This window comes from Notamacropus eugenii, chromosome 2 (genome assembly GCF_028372415.1).
Source record: "Notamacropus eugenii isolate mMacEug1 chromosome 2, mMacEug1.pri_v2, whole genome shotgun sequence".
Lineage (NCBI taxonomy): Eukaryota > Metazoa > Chordata > Mammalia > Diprotodontia > Macropodidae > Notamacropus > Notamacropus eugenii.
Window position 1 is genome coordinate 417,473,608 of NC_092873.1, and position 24,081 is coordinate 417,497,688.

The 24,081-nt window shown below is 37.8% G+C and overlaps 1 protein-coding gene across 1 annotated transcript; it reads right to left on the reverse strand.

Annotated features, from left to right (window-relative positions):
* Positions 1-19,399: 19,399 nt before the first annotated feature.
* On the reverse strand, positions 19,400-19,789 carry LOC140524123 (trafficking protein particle complex subunit 6B-like). Its single transcript, XM_072638595.1, has 2 exons — positions 19,553-19,789; positions 19,400-19,477 (listed from the first exon to the last, which is right to left on the reverse strand). Exons 1-2 carry the CDS (start codon positions 19,787-19,789, stop codon positions 19,400-19,402), a joined length of 315 nt encoding a protein of 104 aa, XP_072494696.1.
* Between the last annotated feature and the right edge of the window lie 4,292 nt (positions 19,790-24,081).

Sequence of the window (24,081 nt, forward strand, 5' to 3'; positions counted from 1 at the left end):
GTGTCTAGACAGAAATGGGACTTGATACCCCAAGGACCTGAGTCTAAGTGAAAGTCCTCCAAGGGTCTAGCTTTTCACATTCTTTGGCTGTTGGTCCTGGCTAGGTGGGACTGTTCTAGAGGCCCAGTGGCCTGTGGGACAACTTGCACTTTCCCAGAGTAGAGGGCGAGCAGCAGAGATTTCCATTCCTGGAAACTAAGACCAGTGGTGGGGTATCATGAGAGCTTTGTATATCTCGCTTAATCCTGGATCCTGGAATCTCTTTCAACTTGGATTGGCTATCTTTGTTTTGGCTTGATGAATGGAAGGAGCTACAACATGGGAATCTGGGAAGACTCTGCTCTTGGTCTGGATTCTTACATCCATGAATATGCAGAACAAGTTGTGACTCTTCACTTTCCAAGGTTCAACAAAGATATTTCTGCTTCAAAGTAGCCAGAATAGCCTTTGTTTGCTTTTCATTAGCAAACTCAATGAGCATTTTGGATCTCAACTCCTTATATCCCCCCTGGCCAGCTGGAAAATGCCTACTTGTTGCAAGGAAACACCAACTAATTATTGACAAAACTCATGTAAGAACTCTCTCTTGATCCAATTCTCTGTTCCCTTTCTTATTTCCCTCTTAAAATCAGAGTTTGGATATTTAAAAAAGGAAACAGTAACATAGTTTTTGCTTTTGTTTAAGCTACCTCCTAAAGTTCCACCTTTGGACTAGCCATGGTGCACAATGGATACACCAACTACTTGACTGAATTCTAGCCACTCTAGCACCTGTGGGCTACTGATAGTGCTCTTTGGTAGTTCTACAGTCTCATTAATTCAGAATTCCTGATATTTTAGGTGGGACAATTTTACTTTGACATTCTAAAAAAACAGTGACTTATTGCAAACAATATTGTCTGGGATGAAATCTACTCTAATTAAAGAGGACAAACTGGTTTCTAGTATCCTTAAACCCTGGAGAAATCTTCATTTGTGTAAATGAGCAAACTTTCTTAGAGGGTCCTCAAAGTGATAAAGTTGCTCAAGTTGTTACTAATCAGCAAACTTTTTTTACAGCCTAATATGAGAAAGGTAAAGGTAACTTTAGTTAGTTAGAACTTCAAGATCCTGGGTCGACCAATTAGCTTTGACATTCAGTAATCATATTTTCCCATTTGTAGGGGAAATGAATGCTTCTGGTCACAGAGGGGAATAGGTAACATCGTGCGAAAATCTTTGCAAATCAACTTTCATGAATGTAAAAACAACGAGAAGAAAATCTTTATCTGTGATTCCCTTAGTGGGAAGTGAGTCAGCAAGTAGCACTCTCTATATTAACCGGGCTAATGACAACTCACATTTATTTATATAGTGTTCTTTTAAAAACTGTTTTCAATTTATATGCTATCTCTCTTATTAGAATGTAAGCTTCATGAGGGCAGGGAATAAAAAAAATCCTGAGTGTTTACTTTAGTGTCTGGCACATACCTGTTGATCGACCACTTGATCAACTGCCTTATTGATTGATTTATTTAGAAAGTGGTATCTTCAAAACAATCCTTTAAAGCAGGCAAGGTAAATAGAGAGGAAATGTGGTAGAGTGAAACTATAGGAGAGTCTTTTCTTTTCCTTCAAATTCTGACTCATTACCCTTGTGATTTAGGATAAGGCTTTCTTTTTATCAATCCCTGGGCATTTGTTTCCTCATAGGTAGTCAGGAGTCTGAATTTGAGGTCTTTTATGGGCCTTTCTAGTCCTTCCATAAATCTGCTAATCCTTATTTCAAAAATGAGGAAATTGAAGCTTAGAGAGGTTAGGAGACTTACTAAGACTTATACCTAGTAAATGGCAGAATTCAGTTCAATTTAGAGGCAGCACCAGCTTGGTGAAAGGGATAGAGGGTTGACCAGCAAGACAGGAAGAGTTAGACACAAGTCGTGCCTCTGACAGACTGGTTATGTTACGCTGGGTTCTTAGTGTTGTGGGCTTCCATCCAAAATAATAAGGAGCAGGAGGTACTAGCTTGCATTGGTAAAGGGAGTTTCCTTATCCAAGAATTTCCCTATTAGCAATGAAATCAGAGGTCAAGTCTCTATGAATGTGTGTCAGGCTCTAATCTGTCTTCTCTGGAGAGAGAACACACTGTATCTCAAGGATGTTTATTCATTGATAAGAATGTTGAGCAGGCCAGGTCAAGGGCCAGCACTCCACCAGAAACAATTCTTCCAGGGTGACTTTGAACCAGAGTCAACACCATTTTGAGATAGTCTTTTTCTTTCTTTTTTTCACTCTTTGTTTTCTTCTTTTTCTTCTTCTCTTTTCTTCCTTCCTTCCTTCCTTCCTTCTTTCCTTCCTTCCTTCTTTCCTTCCTTCCTTCCTTCCTTCTTTCCTTCCTTCCTTCCTTCCTTCCTTCCTTCCTTCCTTCCTTCCTTCCTTCCTTCCTTCCTTCCTTCCTTCCTTCCTTCCTTCCTTCCTTCCTTCCTTCCTTCCTTTCTTCCTTCCTTCCTTCTTCCTTTCTTTCCTTCCTTTTTGCCATTTTGGACTGTTTACTTTTTTAAAAATTATGTAATAAATACTATACAATATTTTCAGAGCTACCTTACTTTTCTGTGCTTCCTTCTAAGTTTTCTTTTGTTTTCTGTTGTGCACTTTTATTTTTTTCCCTCCCCACCCCAGCCTAGAAAAGGCTACAACTACACACACACACACACACACACACACACATACACACACACACACACTCACACACACACACTACATTTTTATAGTTGATTTGAGTATTAATGATATTCAAGATGAATTGTGGAAAATTCTTCTTAGGACAATATTTCTGTTACTATATACAACATTCTCTTGGTAATGCTCATTTCATTTTTCATTATTTCGTGGGTATAGTCTTTCAATAAGCCACAAGTCCACCTAATCACAAGATTATCTAGTCTACATTTCTTCCTCATGTCCACAAGAATATTATGGGAAACTTTTCTCTTCACCACTTTGACCTGCTGGATTTTTAAGAGTATTACTTTTTTAACCTAATCCATGAGTCAATAGAGATTTTAGATATTTTCAAATACAATGTGCAGTATTTGAATATATGTTGTGTCTGTGACTATAACTGGTTAACTGCCAGTGTAGGAAATCTCTCTATCATCATAGTTTATTAGATTAGGATTAGGAAGCTTCCAGAGTCATATAGAAGTTCAGTGACTTGCTCAAGGTCACAGAGCTAGTAAGAATAAGAGATAGGGTTTGAATTAAATTCTTTCTGATTCTAAGCTAATCACTCTATAGCTATGTATCATAGCACTTCATAATATGTTGAAAGAGATTTTGAATTTACTTAATGAAGAATTTAAATTTTTGTTATAATATTCATTGTAATATTAAGAGGAAAGGGGTCTGGGTAGGAAAGCTGACTCCTAATCACATTATATTACTGCATTATAGACTTAAACCTAGAGCACAGTCCCAGGGCTCCTGACATCATGACCAATAGCTCTTTCCCATATATGATAAGAGATTGCTACAGTCCTTAAAAATAATAAAGCTAAATATCCTAAAAATTAAGACAGCAATATAAGTACTGGGGAAAGAACTGCTGATTTGGACTCAGAGGACCTGAATTTAAAACTTAATTCTCCCACTTATTACCTGTGTGATTTAGGTCAAGTCACTCACCCTGTTTCCTCATATGCAAAATGAGGATATTGGGTTGGATGACCTCAGAGAACTTTTTCCAAACTGAAATCTATGATCCTATGAAGCCATAGAGGATCTAAGTTCCCTTTCACCTGTAAGATATCATGAGCCTATGACTCTAGCTTTCAGCATTTTCATTCCTTCATGCTGGATCTCCAGCCACGTTGTTTGAATTTAGAAAACTTGTTTGAATGTTAAAGCAGGGAGACAGAAAGGTGTGGTCTCTCCTTCTTCAGTATCAGCTTGGGAAGAAACTGCAGTATATGCATGTCTAATATAGAATGGGATCAGTACATTAAAAAAAATTATAAGAAAAAGAAGTGACTATTTCCCAGGCAATGGGGATGACAGGTAGGACAGTTTCAACAGATGACTCATTTGGGAAGTTCCATTGGTTCTACTACTTGTCAGTCTTCCAATGGGCTGGCCTATACAGCTAAAGTCTTTGTTGTATAATTATATGACTATTTCAAGGAAAGGTAACTAGAATATTCTTGAGGTTATGCATTCATTTACATATGACTCGCACTGAGTATCTATTAACTTGACTATGTTTACAAAGATTTTTCAGTCATTTTGTATCCACCTGTTATAGTTGACAAAGCTCTTTGTCAACAAAGATACAGGATCATAGCTAAATAGTAAAGGGAAAATACAAAAGATAGGAGAAACCCTCTCATCAGACAAACAAAAATATAAATTTATTGACAAGAGTGCTGGATCTGAGGACTTGAGTTCTCCTTCTGGCTCTCTCCCTAGCTAGCTTTGTGAGCTGTTGAGAAAAATCACATGACCTCCCTAGGTTTCAGTTTCTTCACATATGGTGTTGTCCTTCATTCTTGAAGAAGACCAAAATGACATGGTTATGTTGTGGCCAATGTACACATGTATCTTACTGTGGTTGATCAGACCAATACAAGCTTGGAAGGCTCTACCACAGGTTGGGCACAAATAGTCCATACGAACATATGGGGTGATGTCTCTAAATTTATAGCCTCACATTTCTTTTGAACTACTGTAATTTAGCTTCACTCATAGAGCACAGTACCTTTTTAAATGTGGGCACACCATGCTGGGTGGTCCTGCGCCAGTGTCTCCCATATCTTACAGTCAATTCCAAAATTCTTCACAGAGACCTTAAGATGTTCTTGTATTGCTTCTACTGACCTCCATGTTGAGCACTTGCCTTGTGTGAGTTCTCCATGAAATAGTCTTTTAGGTAAAAGTACTTTTGGCATTTGAACAGTGTGGCCAGCCTATTGGAATTGTGCCTTCTGCTACAGAGTTTTAATGCTTGGTGGTTCAGCTCAAGAAAGCATCTCAGTGTCTGGTACCTTATTCTGCCAGGTGATCTTCAGAATCTTACCAAGAATTCAGGTGGAAGTGATTCAGTTTCCTGGCATGGCACTGGTAGACTGTCCAGGTTTCACAGGCATACAACAATGAAGACAACACAACAGCTCTGCAGACCTTCTGTTTCATAAGCAGCCTAATAGCTTTCCTCTCCCACACTTTCTTTCAAAGCCTCCAAAATACTGTGCTAGCTCTAGCAATTCATGCATCAACCTCATCATCTATGTATGCATCCCTGGAAATGCCAAGATAAGTGAAGTTATCCATAGAATTCAAAATTTCTCCATTTATTATGACTGATGGGTCTACATGTGGATTATGTGATGCTGGATGGGGTAGAACCTCTGTTTTCTTGGTGTTAATTATTAGGTCAAAATTAGCACAAGCGGTAGAGATTTGATCCATACTTTTTTTTTAAGTTAAAGTATTTATTTATTTATTTAATTTTATTTTATTAAATTTATTTATTTAACTTTTCAACATTCATTTCCACAAAATTTTAGGTTCCAAATTTTCTCCCCATTTCTCCCCTCCCCCCACTCCAAAACGCTGAGCATTCTAATTGCCCCTATCACCAATCTGCCCTCTCTTCTAACATCCCTCCCTTCGCTCATCCCCATCTTCTCTTTTGTCCTGTAGGGCAAGATAACTTTCTATACCCCATTATCTGTATTTCTGTTTCCTAGTTGCAAGAGCAATACTCGACAGTTGTTCCTAAAACTTTGAGTTCCAACTTCTTCCCATCTCTCCCTCCCCACCCATTCCCTTTGGAAAGGCAGGCAATTCAATATAGGCCATATCTGTGTAGTTTTGCAAATGACTTCCATAATAGTTGTGTTGTGTAAAACTAACTGTAATTCCCTCCATCCTATCCTGCCCTCCATTGCTTCTATTCTCTCTTTTGATCCTGTTCCTCCCCAAGAGTGTTGACTTCAAATTGCTCCCTCCTCCCACGGCCCTCCCTTCCATAATCTCCCCTACCCTGCTAATCCCCTTCTCCCCCACTTTCCTGTATTGTAAGTTAGGTTTTCATACCAAAATGAATGTGCATTTTATTCCTTCCTTTAGTCAAATGTGATGAGAGTAAGCTTCATTGTTTTTTCTCTCACTTGCCCTCTTTTTCCCTCCACTGAAAAGTCTTTTATTTGCCTCTTTTATGGGAGATAACCTGTCCCATTCCATTTCTCCCTTTCTCCTCTCAACATATTTCTCTCTCACCGCTTAATTTCATTTTTTAAAGATATGATCCCATCCTATTCAATTCACCCTGTGCTCTGTCTCTCTGTCTCTCCCTGTCTCTCTCTGTCTCTGTCTCTCTCTGTCTCTCTCTCTCTCTGTGTAATCCCACCAACCACCCAGACACTGAAAAAAGTTTGAAGAGTTACAAATATTGTCTTTCCATGTAGGAATGTAAACAGTTCAACTTTAGTAAGTCCCTTATGATTTCTCTGTGCTGTTAACTCCTTCATGCTTCTCTTGATTCTTGTGTTTGAAGGTCAAATTTTCTTTTCAGCTCTGGTCTTTTCATCAAGAATGCTTGAAAGTTCTCTATTTCATTGAATGACCATTTTTTTCCCCTGAAGTATTATACTCAGTTTTGCTGGGTAGGTGATTCTTGGTTTTAGTCCTAGTTCCTTTGACTTCTGGAATATCCTATTCCACGCCCTTCGATCCCTTAATGTAGAAGCTGCTAGATCTTGTGTTATCCTGATTGTATTTTCACAATACTTGAATTGTTTCTTTCTAGCTGCTTGTAATATTTTCTCCTTGACCGGGGAACTCTGGAATCTGGCCACAATGTTCCTAGGAGTTTCTCTTTCTGGATCTCTTTCAGGTGGTGATCAGTGGATTCTTTCAATATTTATTTTGCCCTCTGGTTCTATAATATCAGGGCAATTTTCCTTGATAATTTCATGAAAGATGATGTCTAGGCTCTTTTTTTGATCATGGCTTTCACGTAGTCCCATAATTTTTAAATTGTCTCTCCTGGATCTATTTTCCAGGTCAGTTGTTTTTCCAATGAGATATTTCACATTATCTTCCATTTTTTCATTCTTTTGGTTTTGTTTTGTGATTCTTGGTTTCTCATAAAGTCATTAGCCTCCATCTGTTCCATTCTAATTTTTAAAGAACTATTTTCTTCAGTGAGTTTTTGAATCTCCTTTACCATTTGGCTAATTCTCCTTTTTAAAGCATTCTTCTCCTCATTGGCTTTTTGAACCTCTTTTGCCATTTGAGTTAGCCTATTTTTCAAGGTGTTTTTTTCTTCAGCATTTTTTGGGGTCTCCTTTAGCAGGGTGTTGACCTGCTTTCATGCTTTTCTTGCATCTTTCTCATTTCTCTTCCCAGTTTTTCCTCCACCTCTCTAACTTGATTTTCAAAATCCTTTTTGAGCTCTTCCATAGCCTGAGCCTGCTGAATATTTATCTTGGATGTTTGGGATACAGAAGCCTTGACTTCTATGTCTTTCCCCGATGGTAAGCATTTTTTTTCCTCATCTGAAAGGATGGGAGGAGATATCTGTTCACCAAGAAAGTAACCTTCTATGGTCTTATTTTTTTTCCCTTTTTGGGGAATTTTCCCAACCAGTTACTTGACTTTTCGGTCCTTTGTCAAGAGTAGGGTATACTCTGAGGACCTGTGAGATATCAGTTCCTCCAAGGTGGCATGATCAAGTGTGTACTGGTCTGGGTGCAGGAGAGGATTTTTGTGCTCAGAATCTTAGCAGAGTTTCCTCTCCACAGGCATCTGACCTCCAGTTCTGCCAAACTAGCACTGGAAGGGGGGGTGGGGGTGGGATTCAGTCAAGCTGTGGGGGCAGGGCTACCATTCAGTGCAAGACAAAGACCAGCTCCCTCAGTGCCCCCAGGGCTTTTTACGATCCAGCAATGGTCTTGGGCTGCTCTAGGGGCTGCTGTGAGAATTCCTGCTGCCTACCTGGTGTGGCCTCTGCAGCTGCTGCCTAGGGTCAGAGCTATGGGAAGGCCCTTCTCCCTTCCTGGCCAGCTGAAAAACCCCATCACTGACCTTTGGCACCTATGGTTGAGGGATCTGTGGACATGCTGCTGCTGTGACCAGGGATTCCAAGACTGGAGATTCTGCCCCTGAGGGATGTTCATGAGCTGTGCATGGACAGCCAAGGCTGGACTGGGCTCTGTGCTCTGCTCCACGTCCAGTGCAACTGTCGTTTCCTTTGGGCCTTTCAGGTCACCCTGGGCTGGAAATCCCCTCCACTGTTGTTCTCCACTTCTGCTGCTCCAAAATTTGTTGAGAGTCCCTCTCTACAGGTATTTTATGGGCTGTGTAGGGAGACCCTGTGTATGTGTGTCTTTCTACCCCACCATCTTGGCTCTGCCTGGCACCCCCCTCCATACATTTTTGCATCTCAGCTTCAGAGGCTTCATTGAGTCCTTGGTCATCTTTGAACAAAAAGTCACCTGTGAACAAAAAAATTATGCACCAACTCTTAATTTACCCATCAATACAGCAGTTGATCCTGGTGCTGTTTTCATCTTCATTAAAGGTGTCTGACAACATTACTGGAAACATCATGCTAAAAAGCATGGGAGCAAACACACAGCCCTGTTTTATTCCATTGAGAGGCCTGTACTACGTGATCTCTAAGATATCTTCTAAATCAACATTCTATGATCAATGTGTGTGTGTGTGTGTGTGTGTGTGTGTGTGTGTGTGTGTGTGTGCGTGAGTGTGTGTGTGTGATTCAATGGAAAGAGTATCAAATCTGGGCCAGAACACTTGCGTTTAAATCTCAGTTCTTCCATTTGTTACTTGTATATCCCCGAGTGAATCACCTTATCTCTTAGAGTTTGAGTTTCTTCATCTGTAAAAGGAGAAGGCTGGGATAGATTACCTCTAGACCAGTGACGCTATGATCCTACCTTATGCTGCCTACTATCTGGAGAAAATAATCCTGACTATTGGTAGAAATCAAGCAAAAAATAAAAATAAATCCAGTATTTCAATGAATTAGTCATTTGAGGAGTTGGTGACATTGCGCAACTATGAGGTCATTGTTGTTATAGCCTATTTTCTCTTTCTCTTTGTCCTTTGTAATGATTTCTCTCTCTTCCCTTCTTCTTTGTCCTCTATTTATCTATTCATCTCTTTCTTCTTGTTACCTTCTTTCTTCCTTATAATTAGCTAAATGGTGGTGGTTAGATCCTTGGCGTCAAGAAGAAATGAGTTTGATTCTTGCCTTAGGTGCTTCCATGACACTGGTTGTCACTTAATCTTCTTCAGTCTCAATTTCCTCAGCTGTAAAATGGGGATAATAGTTATAACTACTTTGCTGCTGTGGTAACATGTAAAGTGCTTGTGGTCTTCAAAGCCTTGTATAAATGTTAGTTATTACTATGACACTCATAATTACTGTTCATTCCTCCTGGTGCCCCTCAAGACTTTGAAGTGAGACTGATGGCCACAACTACCCCCAATTTACTAAGAAGCAACAGACCCCTCTGCCTGGTTGTGCTCTCATAGGCCTCTCTGTATAGTATTTTGTTTCTCAGAAGGCCTGTTTTTCTTTTATAAGCTTTTTTTTTGAGTACTAGTTGAGTAAGGAGGCCCTTTCAACCATTACAAGTGTGGAAGTTTCTGGTTATATCAGCATATTGCATCTCCAAGAGTGGTGGGTCTTCCAAGAATGAAATCACCATCACACCAGACAAAGCCAATTGGGTGTGTTTGCATTCACAGCACTTGTGCCTATTAGTTTCTTCAGTTCATTTATGACTGAAAGTTACAAAGACTTTTTGCTATAGGTGTTTATATGTATTTTTAAATCCATCAAAATTTCACTGAACTAATAAACCTAAGGCAGACGTACTGTGTGGTTTGTGAGGTAATGAATAGTTCTCCTTGAAAACTTCTTGCAGTTTTATAAGCACCCCGAAGGGGTCAAATCCTGTCCAGCATTCCTATGTAGAAATTTGGGGTGACACAGGGACAATATTTTGCTTTGAGGAAGAACAGACCAGTTCATTGGATGATTAATGTTCTGCCCCAGCAAAGGGAGATCTCCAACCCAAATGGTTCATTTTGTTACATGAGGTGTTGAAATAAAGAAGGGGAAAGATCCCCTGGTCTGATAACACCAGTCACATAGACATGACTTCAAAGCCCTTGGGGACTACCATAGTTGAATGAGTAAGGTTATGGACTACAGTCTGTTTGCAACTCTGTTCTCCCAAATGGTGAAGTGCCAATGCCTCATTGTGGTATAGAGGTGACCCTAGGCCCTTGGAGGCTATTCCAACAGAGTGCAACCTCTGGCAGGTCCCACCTGGAAAGAACTTTCTGTCCTGAAGACAAGACTGTTCCTATGGTCCAAAGATCAGCTTTGCTAAGTATCACCAAAAAACTGGCTGCTAGGTGATGAGTTATTTGTCCACAATAACCCATGACAGAAAGAAAAAAAAAATCGCATTAAAACTAACAAAGAAACATTATTTAAGTGCCTACTTTGTGCAAGGCACTGTACTAGGACCTGGGAATGCAAAGCATCTCTGAACAGACCGTGCCATATCACCCAGGCAATATCAGTTCTTACTTCTTCTAATTTGCCTTTAAAATGCTTTTTGACACAACTTCCACTTACTTTTTCAGTGATTTTCTTTTTACATATTCTTCATTTCAGTTGAACTGACTTGCTAACTCTTCCCTAGACACAGTGTCCTTGGCATATGGGTCTGGTCTTGCACCCCCTTCCACTCCCATTATACTCTAGTTTTGCCTTTATTTTGTAGAACCTCTATCTTTCTTCACAGTACAGTTCAGGTGTTTTTAGAATCAAGCCTTTCCTCTCATTAGAAGATGAACTCCTTGTGAGTGAAAATTATATTTTTCCCTCTATCGGTATACCCAATGTTTGACAACACAATGCCAGGAATGTCTTATAAGACTTAGTAATTGCTTGTTCCCTTTCCTTCCTCCACATTTCCTTGCTGAAATTATTTTGCATATGCGTATTTCCTTATCTCTGCATAAGTTTTACTCTTTTACAAGAATGTAAGCTGCTCAAGAGGAAGGGATAGTTCATTTAAATTTTTGTATCTCTAGTAGCTAACTCAGTGCCTGGTTCCTGGTAGGAATGGAAATATTTACAGAGTTGAATTGAATTTCATTGAATTATCTAATAATCATTTTTGGCTGTTGAAAAACTTGTAACTTAAAGTCACATGGGAAAATTTAGAATTTATACACTTCTCTTTAATTGGTTTTTTATGCTAATTGTCTCCTAAATATACTTCCTTAAGAAACTATTTTGTCATCTTTTCTTCTTTAATATTAGGCACAGTGCTGGATATACAAGACACTCAGAACATGTTCATTATTGACTGATTGACTGTTGGCATGATTGTCCATGAAAGCTAATGGTTGTCATTCTAGTGTGTTGGGAGAGGCAGTACTCATTGAGGGCAGGTTCCTGGATCTCTGAACTTATGTCTAAGGCCAACAGTATCTTATAATCTGAAGGAGCTGAAAAAATCCATGGAACCAGAATAAGTGCAAGGCAGGTCTTGACCACTGCAAGGCAGAAGGTTCCAGAGAAATATTATTATTATGATGATGATAGGTGGGCTTTGGGAAATGGAAACTGGGCCCACAACTGCAGTGAAAGATAGGCGAATCCCAAGAATTTTCTCCCTCCTTATTTCCCTAAGAATCTGGAAATATGTCATCCCCTTATTCCATCTTTCTTATCCACTTCAATATTAGCAAATCCCAGATGGGAGAACCACATGCCAGCCTCAAGGTTATATGTGGCCATTTCCCTTCCTCATAAGGAAGTGGTTTAGCCAATCATTGGAGCTGAACCACTTCTAAAAATCACCTTTATTCAGAAGAGTGTCAGCAAGTGACTAGAATAGGAATGGAAACTCTAAAAAACAAATGTGGAACAGACACAGCAATCCCCATCCTCACCCCCCTTCTTTCTCTGAGAATAACAAATGTTTGGAACAGACTTCCAAGTCTAACTATAAGCGGCACAGAAGCAATTAGATGCTGTCCTAGGAGAAAGAGCTTATTGGAAAGGAATGGCCTCAGTGGACTAAACTGACCTTCTCTTGTTCCTGGTGTTTCTTACATTCATATGAATAATGAGTGAATTTGAAACCACGATACACCAGGGCATTACTCTCCCTGGTCTTTATGTTCTTCATTTGTTGCTTCCATATGCTAGAGTAATTCTCCAAAACACTCAGTCCTGGTATATTAACTGGCCATTCTGGGTGGGAGGGGAACGTTGGGCTTATAAAACAGCCGATAAAACAGTCTTTTTCTGTAGTTTGACACAATGTGCTCTTCCAAAATTGACCCTAGCAAATGGGATTACGTATGCAACCTCTAGCTTAAAGACAAAAGCTTTCGAATCACCAGTTATGCTCAGGAGCTGGCTGATGTACAAGGTTCACAGTAAACAATGTGTTCATTTCTAACTCAATATGCCAGCTGCTTTTAACTATTTCTCATTCAGGGATCAGTCTATGAGGAATCTCCCCACATTTTGCGAGGAAGTATGTTTTCATGGAAAGAGTACTGGATTGGGAGTCCAGAGAGACTTGGGTTAAAATCCTGCTGCCAACAACATGTTGACTGTATACCCACAGGCAAGTCCGTTAAACTCTAAGTCTTGGTTTTCTTGTCTGTAAAATAAGAATGTGTGGCACCTATCCATACAGGTGTTTTTGTTGTGAAGATCAAATAAGTTAATATATGCAAAAGTCATTTGTAAAGTTTAAAATGCTACATAAATGATAACTATTATTATCATCTCAGGAATAATAAATTAGGTGAGAGGATATACTGGTTCACTGTAGGGTGAATTATGTCAGGTTGTTACATAAAAGCTAAGTCTATAAGTCCATTATAGAACCAAAGAGGATTTATAGCTTCACTAGGTCCCAAAGTCAAACTCATATTCAAACAGGTTTTGTTTGTTTTTTTAAAGACTGGGTCTAACTAATTTGTTCAGGCTGGAAGTTCAGGGGCTACTGATGGCCTGACTCCACACTGATTGCTATTAGAGTTCTGACCTGAATCAGTTTGCCTGTCCTTACACAATCTGGTGGTCTCTCGTTCCTGGGGGCTCCACATATCAATTCCAAACTTTGTGTGACCATCTGATTGACTTATCCCACTGCAGCTCAGAAATTCTTAGCCTAAGAGATCTGCCACCCTAAGATTCCCTAGTAGCAGGGATTATAGGTACCTATCACCATACATGGTGAGAACATTTTTTTTTTTTACTAAACCAAAGAAGATAGAATCCTGTTCAACAAGAATTACTGGGAAGATTAAAAAGCAGTTTGACAGAAAATAGGGTTAGACCAGATTTATGCCATATACCAATAATGACCTTCAAATTAGAAGAAAGTAGAAGATTTTTTTAAATGATACTTTTTATTCTGAAGGGGAAAGATTTTTTTTTTTGAGTTTTAGTCTTAGATTTTCTCCCCCTCCCCCTGCTCCCTGTTCCATCCTTGAGATGGTATACAATCTCATATGGTTTATACATTCTTAGTAAGCACATTTTCACATTAGTCATGTTGCATAGAGGAATTAAAATGAATGGGGGAAACCATGAGAAAAAACAAACCAATACAAAACACAAGAGAAAATATTCTGCTTCATTCTGCATTTCAATTCCATGGTTCTTTCTCTGGATGTGGATGGCATTTTGCCTTGAGTCCTTTGGGAATGTTTTAGGTCCTCACAATGCTGTGAATGGCTAAGTCTACCAGAAAAATTCCTCACGCACACACTATGGTTGTTACCGTATATAAAATTCTCCTGGTTCTGCTCACTTCACTTAGCATCAGTTCATATAAGTCTTTCCAGGCCTTTTTGAAGTCTTCCTGTTCATCGTTTCTTATAGCACAATAGTATTCCATTACATTCATATACCACAACTTGTTCAGCCATTACCCAATTGATGGGCATCCCCTCGATTTCCAGTTCTTGGCCACCACAAAGAGAGCTGCTATAAATATTTTTGTACATGTGGGACCCTTAGGGGAAAGATTTCTTGAGAAAACCAGAGGGAGTTGTGATCTAAAAGATAAAATAGACAATTTTGATTTGGTAAAATTAAGATGCTTTAGCATGATCAAAATTAATATAAGTAGAGAAAAAAAGAAACTGCTGAATGGAGGGAAGTCTTTGCACAAAATATCTTTTAAAGGATTATTATATCCAGATCACATAGGAAACTGAGGCAAAAATATAAGACCAAGAGTTTTTCCCCAGTAGCTGTGGTGAAAAGAGTTCAACAAATAGCTTTTTAGAGAAAAAAATATAAGCCATCAGTAACTTTATGAATAATGCTCCATATAAGAAAAAGTAACTGAAATTTCACTCCACAGTTTGTAAATTAGCAAAGGTGACAAAATGACATTAGCTAACATTTGTATAGCACGTTAAGGTTTGCAAAGTGCTTTACAAATATTATTTTATTTTATCCTCACAACAACCCTTGGAGGGAGGTAACATTATTATTATCCCTATTTTACAGATGAGAAAAGTGAGGCAGAGAGGTTAAGTGATTTATCCAAGGTCACACAGATATTAAGTATCTGAGTCCACATTTGAATTCAGATCTTCCTGACTTCATATGCAGCATTCGATCCCCTACATCAACTAAATACCTTTATGTGGATATTGGAGAGGACTGTGGGAAGATATCCACATTAATGCATTCTTAGTAGTTCCATACTGTTCCAACTGTTATACAAAACAATTTGGATGCATTAGACCTGCATTAGACAGTGGTCCAATGATCATATGATTGGACATATACCCAAATAAGTTAACAATAGCAACAATTTACAGATATATCAAAATGTTTTTAGACTTCATTTTCAGGGGGCAGGGAAGGAACCAAAATTGGAAACAAAGTGAGTAGGTATTCAGTAAGTGCTACATTTTGCAATCTGCTATGATAGGTTGAACATTTTCAATTGATCACTTGCATCATCTTCATTGATTTTTAAGAATATCCTCCAAATCCTAGATAAGTGTCATCATTCTGTAACTTCTAGTGCTTATTACCTGGCTCCAAATTGGCATGAGAAATTCCTCTATTAAAAAAAAAAAGCCCCGCCATTTCTTTGTCAATATATTGTTCACATGGATATTGTGATTCTGCGCTTGGATCTTAACAATTTCATTGGTTCTATCAAAAGATAAACCACTTTTATTTACATTAGACAGATTCAGTGGTTGATATCTATCGAAAGTCTTTACTACTGCTTCGTGAAGTCTATTTATTCCAAAAATATTTATGTAACTTTTAAACTTGTTTTTCATGTGCTCTGAGAATCTCTATCAATCTGTTTCTTCTTTTTGTTGAAGAAGGATTAACTTTTCTATTGTTGTCTTAGGACTACAAACTCTATTTCATTTATATTACTTGAGTTTTTTATTTAGACACTTTCTAGATCCATTGTTGTCCATTTTGCCATTAAAAATGTATACATCAAGCCTGATATCATATAGGTGGTAATTGCTCCAAATGTGTTCTTTCTGTTAAGCTTTGATTTCAGGACACCAGTCAGACTCAATATACTAAGCTTCAATTTTATTTTGATAGTCTTAAACTCAATGTGTCTTTCAAGGAGAAGAAGGTGTTTTTAAGTATCATCTTCATTTATTGGTTCAGCGAACTCTAACTTTACCTTCAAAGCCTTTAGTTTTTCTTTCTCTTTGACATACATTAAGAAGTTTTCACTTATCTAATCTAAATGACATTTTGATATGAATGGATAAAGATTCTGAAAGATGAAAATACTATTTAGTGAGACTTTAATTATAGCCATATTCACTGGTATCATCTGTGCACATGAAATGATTGATGTAGTATTTTGTTTAGGCTCTGTCTTTGACTTGAAAGTCATACTTAGTTTTATTCAGAAGTAATGATAATGCATTTGGTGCCAGGCAGAAATGAAGGCTTAACTCTCTTTCTGGAGATACCATGTTTTGTACTGAATGTTTTCAACATTACTATTTTGGTAGCATGTTTAAATAGAGAACAATTTCCCATGTGGATGTCTATGTGGTATCTCAGAGTTGTTTTGATTTGTGTCTCTGAAATCAACAGTGATTTAGAACATTTTTTTCATATGACTATATATAGCTTTAATTTCTTCCTCTGAAAACTGTCTGTTTATATCCTTTGACCATTTGTCAATTGGGGAATGACTTGTATTCTTGTAAATTTGACTCAGTTCTCTATATATTTTAGAAATGAGTCCTTTATCACAGATAGTAGTTGTAAAAATTCTTTCCCAATTTTCTACTTCCCTTCTAATTTTGGTTGTTTTAGTTTTGTGCAAAAACTTTTCAATTTAATGTAATCAACGTTATTCATTTTGCATTTCATAATATTCTCTATCTCTTGTTTGGTCATAAATTCCTCCATTCTCCCTAAATCTGACAAAGAAACTATTCTTTGCTCCCCTAATTTGTTTGTATCAGTCTCGATACCTAGATCATGTACCCATTTGAACTTTATTCTCACAAGGAATATTTTTAGATAGCACCACTTTTCATTTCTCTTCCTTACCATAGCAATGACCATAGCTTGTACATTAACATTCAGGTCATGGTATGTTTTTATACTCTCTGTCAAATATTGTGGGAGAATGCATTCATGATAGTTATAGCAGATTCCAAGTTTTTAAAAAATTACTCTGTTTTTATATAGTTGGTCCTTAAGTTGATTTTGTGACAAAAAACTCAACTCAACTCAACTCAAAGAGGGTTTTAAAAAAATTTGCAATAGTCCAGTTTATTTTTCATAGACCTATCAAACTGAGCTGGCATTACAGAATTGAAAATTGTCCCAAAACAAAGAGGACTTTTTGGAATCCCATTCTAAGCATGCTTGTCTCCTTTTCAAAGCCATTTAAGACTTCAGTCATTCATTGGTCAATAGATTTTTGCCATTCATTTCATTACATAATTAGCATTTCTTGAGTTTGTGTTAATTCAATTTAAATTTTCAATGTCTTCCTATTCTTCAGTTTTTCTCTAAGTAATTTCTCAATGTTTTTTCTTCCTTCTAATCTATGTAAATGACACCTCAATTTTCATTCCTTTTTTTGGTTATCTGGGATTAGGTATGAAACTATTTCTTTTAATTTCCCTAAACTGATTTCCAATACATGATTACATAATTTTGAGTTGAGGATATTACTGACAAAAAGCAGAAGGACTTCCATGCCTATAACTTGTGAAATTATTTTGTTATGCTGCAATACTAGTGAATAATGAAAAGAATTCATAACTTCAATTAATTTCATACACACTTATCATTTACCAACTGTGAGTCAATGCAATCTGTACCAAAACTTTTTCAGCAGGTGAGGCATTCTCATTTCTTGTTTGTTTTCATTTAGCTTTGTAGTGGTAATTTAAATGGGAAGGTCTTTCCCATTCAATAATAGGGCTGTGTGACCTGCTTAAATCACATGAAAGCCTAAGTCACGTGTGGTGGGAGGAGTTTGCTGAATGGGTGGAACTAGAAGAGGTGGAGCAGGAAGGATAGAATAGAAATAGGCAGAGCTGGAACAGAATTGAGAAGAAGTTGGTCAGAGTAGTTAGACCTGGAAAGAACAGAGGAAGTAGGCAGCTGACTGTGAGTGAGAGAAGGGCATTTTGCTCAGGGGAGCGTGGTTGTGGGAAGACCTGATGATTCGTATAGACTGCTTGGTTACTAAGTTGGATTTCTTTGTTGCTATGATGGATTTGGCTTTTTGGTGTGGACATTTGGCTTTCTGGTCTTTGAATAAATGTTTTGGTTCTCTCTTCCATGTGGAAAGTCTGTTATATTTTGCCATACAGAACTGTGCTGATATAATCATAGCTGCCATGGGCATTGTGAATATCACATTGGCAATACAATCTTCTCTTGTGGTACCATAACACAACAGTGTTACTTATTCTGTCAAGGTGATATTGACAAGAGGGCCTTAGTAGGGCCAGCTTGCAACCCATTATCATCCCATCTATTTCTTAGATTCATACAATTACATGACACTGACTAGGGTGCTAAGCCAGTCAGTAGCATTCTTCATTGACCACTATTTCAATCTTCATGTCAGGTTTTCACAACTATTGTAGTAGTTTCAGGGTACACAGAACTCCCAATGTACAGTACTTTTGGCTTTCTTTTTACTTTGCTGTTGTTGATAAATCGAAATTGGAGACTATTGTTATTATTATTACACCTCTGCAGGAGACAAATGGATTGCTCCACATTGGTAATTTAGGAATAATCTAACAACATTTATTGCCTGCCACTGGTAAACCCATGGGGGAAACTTAATATAAAAGATTTTAACATGTGTGACATATCTGAAATTGTTGGAACTGAATATTCCTGTTACCTAGTATGGATGAAGAATGGTCATTGTCAATGGTTCATTACCTGAATATAATGAAATTGACTTGGACAAGTAAACTTTTCATGTGAAGAGTCATCTTGATTGGTTTCATGTACTTCTAAAGATATAATCCTTTAACCGTTTATTTAATCTAGTGTCCAACCCATCAACTTAATTTCCTTCATCTGATTTCTTTCAAAGGTTTACTTCCTTTCTTTCCACTCATCCTGATCCCAGAAATCCTCTTCCAGTCTTAGTTTTTGTAGTGCCCTGACCAGACTTAAAATACAAAGCCTCTTCATCCAAATATGAAAATTGCTCATTTTAACAAATACCTCCGACTCAAAAAAAAAAAATTCAAGTTAGTCTTTTTTGTTTTCTGGACCTGAAAAAATTGGGTACAAATGATTACTTTCTCCTCTCTGCTAATTCAGTAAGACTTTAGTTTTGCCCTCCTTTTAAATGCTAAATAAATATCATGAACCAGTAGAGCAAAAGCACAAAGAAAAGTTGTTACCTGGTTGCTGTACATATCTAATGAATTTTTAATACAATAAAATTGAATTTAATAAACTGTAATATGTAGTTACAACAGAATGTCTCAATAAAATTTTCTTTGATTCTCTCCTATTCCATCAGATATCTAATTAGATATTTATATATATATATTTACATATATATTTATATATGCACGCACACCATAGTAATCTTATTTGACAGTGCATATTACATCATCTAACAAATTAAATTAATCAGTGTACTATAGAAACTTATGGCAATATCAGTTATTTAAAAGTTACTACTCAAAATAATTAAAATAATCAAAATAATTAAATAATTAAAAAAATTAAATTAATGAATAATTTAATCTCTTTACACTGTATAAGCATTTGCCTACATGATAAATCCTCTGTATCAACACTTGAAATTTACATGTTAGCATTACTGACACTTCAGCTGTCTGTCACAGTACTTTTTATTCCCAGATTTGATAAGTCACCTCTGATTAAGCCACATGTAAATGCTAAATACTTAGGTGCATGATCTAAGTATGGCTTTCTTGCAGACATCTAACACTGGAGTAGAAATTTGTTGTCTTAATGCACATGGATGCCCTGATGATATATCCTTAGATTATCAACTTGTTTCTTGAAAACAGTGGTCCAAAAATCTTTGCAAATGAACTTCATAATATCTAACACATTCTTAAACCTTTCAGTGTCCTTTGTAAAACTTTCTATCAATCCTTGCTCCACACTAAAACCTGTGTTCTCTGGCTTAGTAATGTGTCTTTCATTTTCTACCTCTCCTTGATTTGTAGCCTTGTAGATGCCAGTCACCATCTCATGTTGTGGAGAAGCAAGTAGAACTCCTTGTCTGCGATTTCCAGCTTATTCTCTTGGGTTCCCAAGACCCTGGGAGGGCAGAGGTCAGACCTGGGCATGACTGTTGCTGCTGTGAATGCAACTATCTGGGAGCTATTGCCTAGCCCCACAGCACCAGAGCCTGGTTCCAAGAACACCTGGAAGTGGGGGCATCACCACGTCCTCTGAGACATCTGCACCTAGGCACAGAGCCCAGCTGTAGGTCTCTACGTGGTTAATTTCCACTAGATACAATAGTTTTGAAAGAATGGAAGAATGTAGAGATTGGTGACTTATTACATCTTTAAGATTTGTTGCTTCCTGTAACAACAAGGACCCAGGCATACACAGGAGGGCCTGCTGTACAGGTTCTTGGATCTGCTTTTCTAGAAGGAAAGCAACTTTTGAGGGGTCAACAATTACTTTAATCAAACACTTATATTATTTACTCAGTTCAGGGGAAAAAGTCAGCACCCTGATCTTCAGAGAAAATACAAACAGAGAATTAAAGACCTACAGACAGGGCTTCCAACTGTCTGACCATAAGCAATACATACATCACAGATCAACAGACAGATCCAACCAACCATCTAACCATTACATTCATACATAGTTACCAGAGAAAGATGCACCAACATCTAGGTGTTCAAAGCTGGTGGGCTCCTTAGCAGCTACCCAGAGTCTCATTAGTCCAAACAAACATTTCCAATGAGTAAGCTCCCAAAGCAAAACCTCAGTTCAGAGTATTTATGACTTTTCAGAGCCAGAGGGCACCACCTTCTGACCCAGTGCCTCAGTAGAAATTAACAAAAGGTATTGAGGCCTATTAAGAGGCAGGGAAGATCTTTAACTCTTCCCCTCACCCACCATTAACCTTACTTACATTAACATTATGCTTCCATCTGAACTATTGCTGAGATTACCCAAATTTGTATTTTATCCAAGTCACAAAGATTGACTTCGTTGGTTAGCTATCTCTGCATAGACATAGCTTTAGCACAAGCAAAGTTTTATTTACAAAGCAAGTTTGACACAAGGGGAATTTTTTTTAACCAAATAATAAAGGTGCTGATTGCATTAGGATTTGGCAAGCTCTTTTGTTCCTGGAATCTTGGCCAGACAAAGCATCTGGAGACATGAAAACTTCTTCCCACCCTTCTTCCCACTACCAAGTGGTTCCTCTATGAAAAGGGTGGAGGAGAATTTGGTCATTGTGTTGGAAGCTTTTAGGCTCAGGCAAGAAGTATGAATAGATGACCAAAGGGATGTTTTCCACATCCCATTTAGTCAGGCCAGGCTTTCTACTATGTTATACTCAGTAGTGGCTGGTGTGTTTGATGGGTACCTCTCCTTACTTTCCTCTTACCAGTTCTCTCCCCAGTCCCAGCTCTCTCCCTAGTGATATACCAATTATTTTTTAGTTCTGCTTCTCAAACTTGTTTTTCAAGCAGGATAGAATGTGAAAATAACCCTCTTTTCCATCATGCTGTCTACTATGTATTGCGGATCTGAGGTTAAATTAAACTTTTATCTACACAGATCTCTGCAGCTGGGATTATTGGCGCCATACTGAGTCACGGATAGCAGTGAGATATGCATGACTGGAAGAGGTCATGCATGGAAGTCCAATAAATGGGTCAGATAAATGATGCAGTTAAGCAAAACATGAAGTCAGGTCTTTGGAAGGAGATTTGTTCTGTGAAGTCTGGATTCAGTCAAAGGACCGCACTTGAGGACCTAGAGGGCCACATGTGGCTTTGAGACTACAGGTTCCCCACCCCTGGGTAAGATTAAAAGAAGCAGTCAAATATCACAAATCTAGTCAGTCCTCCAGGCAGGGACTACAATTTGGGAGGAAGGAAACAAGAAGTGAAAAAGCATTATCCAAGTCTCTTCCTAAAGATATCTAGATATGGAAAGCTCTTTAGCTCCCAGGGTTGCCCATTCCACATTTGAATAATTTAATAATTAAGAAGTATTTTTAAATATCAAACTGTAATTTAAGCTCATTTTTTCCCAAAGAGTCCCCACAAAAGCATAAATGCTTTTTTAACTTTTTAAAAATTAATTTTTACAGTTAACATGCATTCATTTCCCTTCCTTTCTATACTTCCCCACCTGTCCCCTTGAAAAAGAGAAAGTAAAAACAAAATCCTTGCAATCCACAGACACAGCCAAGCAAAGCAGATGCCCTTCTTGGCCAAAGCAGAACTTTTCTTCTGCATGATTATTTTTCAGTTATTTGAAGGCAACTATTATCTACTCAACATTTTTCCAGCTTGTCCCCAAAGATATCGTGAGGAAATCAGAGGACAATAGTGGTTTGGAAGTGAATCCTATTCCTGACTGAGGCAGGGACAAAAATGTTAGGATGACCTCTTAATTGGGCTTTGAGATTTCAAATTTAGTAGGGGTATTGTTATTTTTTAATTGTTTTTTTTTTAAGTTGTTAAGTACTTCTTTGTAATCTACACTGAAATCCAAATGGTCTACCAGAAAAAGGCCTGGACTTTGAGCAGAAGACCTGAAGTTTAGTTCAGAATGGCAGAAATACATTGAGGTAACCTTGGACAATTTAGCACATGCACTAATGTACTGTGTGACCTTGGGCAATTCAACATCTCTGGGTCCTGGTCTATTTATCTATTTTATTCCCAGACCTATATTTGATTGACGTAAATATTCTCAATAAAGAAATCCCCTCTACCAATGTAAATCCACAACTACTGAAATTTAAAGTCTTAGAAAAGTTGCCTGGGCACTAAGAGGTAAAGTAACTAGCCAAACATTTTTTATTAGCTAATAAAAGCAACTAGATGGACCTGGTGGATAGAGCTCTGGGCCTGGAATCAGGAAAGATCTGAGTTCAAATCTAGGTTCATACACTAGTTGTGTGACCCTGGACAAGCTACTTGTCCTCTGTCACCCTCAGTTTTTTCACCTGTAAAATGAAGATGATAATAGTACCTCCTTCGCATGTTTATTGTGGCCAAATCAAATTATATAACATTAGTAAAGGATTCTCAAAACTTTAAGAGCTAGATAAATGACATCTATGATTAATAATTAAATAATTAGTAAAGTTAGCCTCACAATTTATAAAATAATGATTTAATATTAATAATGGTAATTAGTAACTGATATTATTAATTACTAATACCAATAACTTAACTCAGGTTTTTCTGACTTTAAAACCAGTTCTTTATCTATTCTCCCTTACTGATTAATTGTATTCACCCTTTCTAGTCCCAGTGATTATATGAGTATGTATGAGGATATTATATGAGGGATAATAAATGTCAAAGCCCCTAAAAAAGATAAAATCAATGGTCAAGTACAATTGCTGTTAACCATAATTTTAAAAAGGGAGATTAGTCAATTTGATCTGATGCCAGCATGTAAAAAGCTACCTCCCCCTCACTTCCTCTTCCTACCTTGACTTTCCTTAGTGGAGAGAAAGGCCCATTTCTCTCCTATAGTTAATAAAATGTTTCTTTTTTAGTCACACTTTATTCATATGATCTATTGTGTTTTGACTGAGGGAGGGGAGGATTCTGAGCCCCTCTTTAATATGTTTCAGCCCTATATCACTTTAATTCTAGGTTTCCAAATTTTAAAGGAGAAATTAAATAAAGTCACATTGTAATGGGGGGAAGAAGAAGTCTGGTATGGAAGCTTCCTCAGCTCAGACAGATGGTGAAGAAGGCTTCAGCTGTGAAGGGGAGGGAATCTTAAATGATTCAGGACATAGACAAGAGAGCCCCCAGGGGAGGTGGGTGGGGAACCTTGTGAGGGAGGAAGTACTTTTCACATTAAAAAAAAAAAAAAGAATTTATTTCAACACATAGCAGGGGTTTCCATGAAGTCTTCTTTTGTAATTTGTTTCAGCTCACTTTCTGGCACCCAGTTAATTCTTCCTCCCCCTCTCCTGGGGCTGGAAAACATTACAGTTACTGAAATGCACAGGGAGTCTCTTTGGAGTCAGTCTCGAAATTCACTCCTAGTGAAAGAGACAAATATGAAATGATTTTCTGGCCAACTTCACAAAGATGATCATAGAAGTAGGACTGGAGGGGCCCTTGAAATTCATCGAGCCCAACCTCTTTATTTTACAGATGAAGAAACAAAGATTTGAGTCAATTAAGTGATGTGCCCAAGGTCACATAGGTAGGAAGTGTCAGAGGTGACGTGTATGGCACATCCTTTGACTCTGCAGAGTATATTTCTACTATATGATGAAGCATATTTCAAAAATATCCAAACATTTCCTT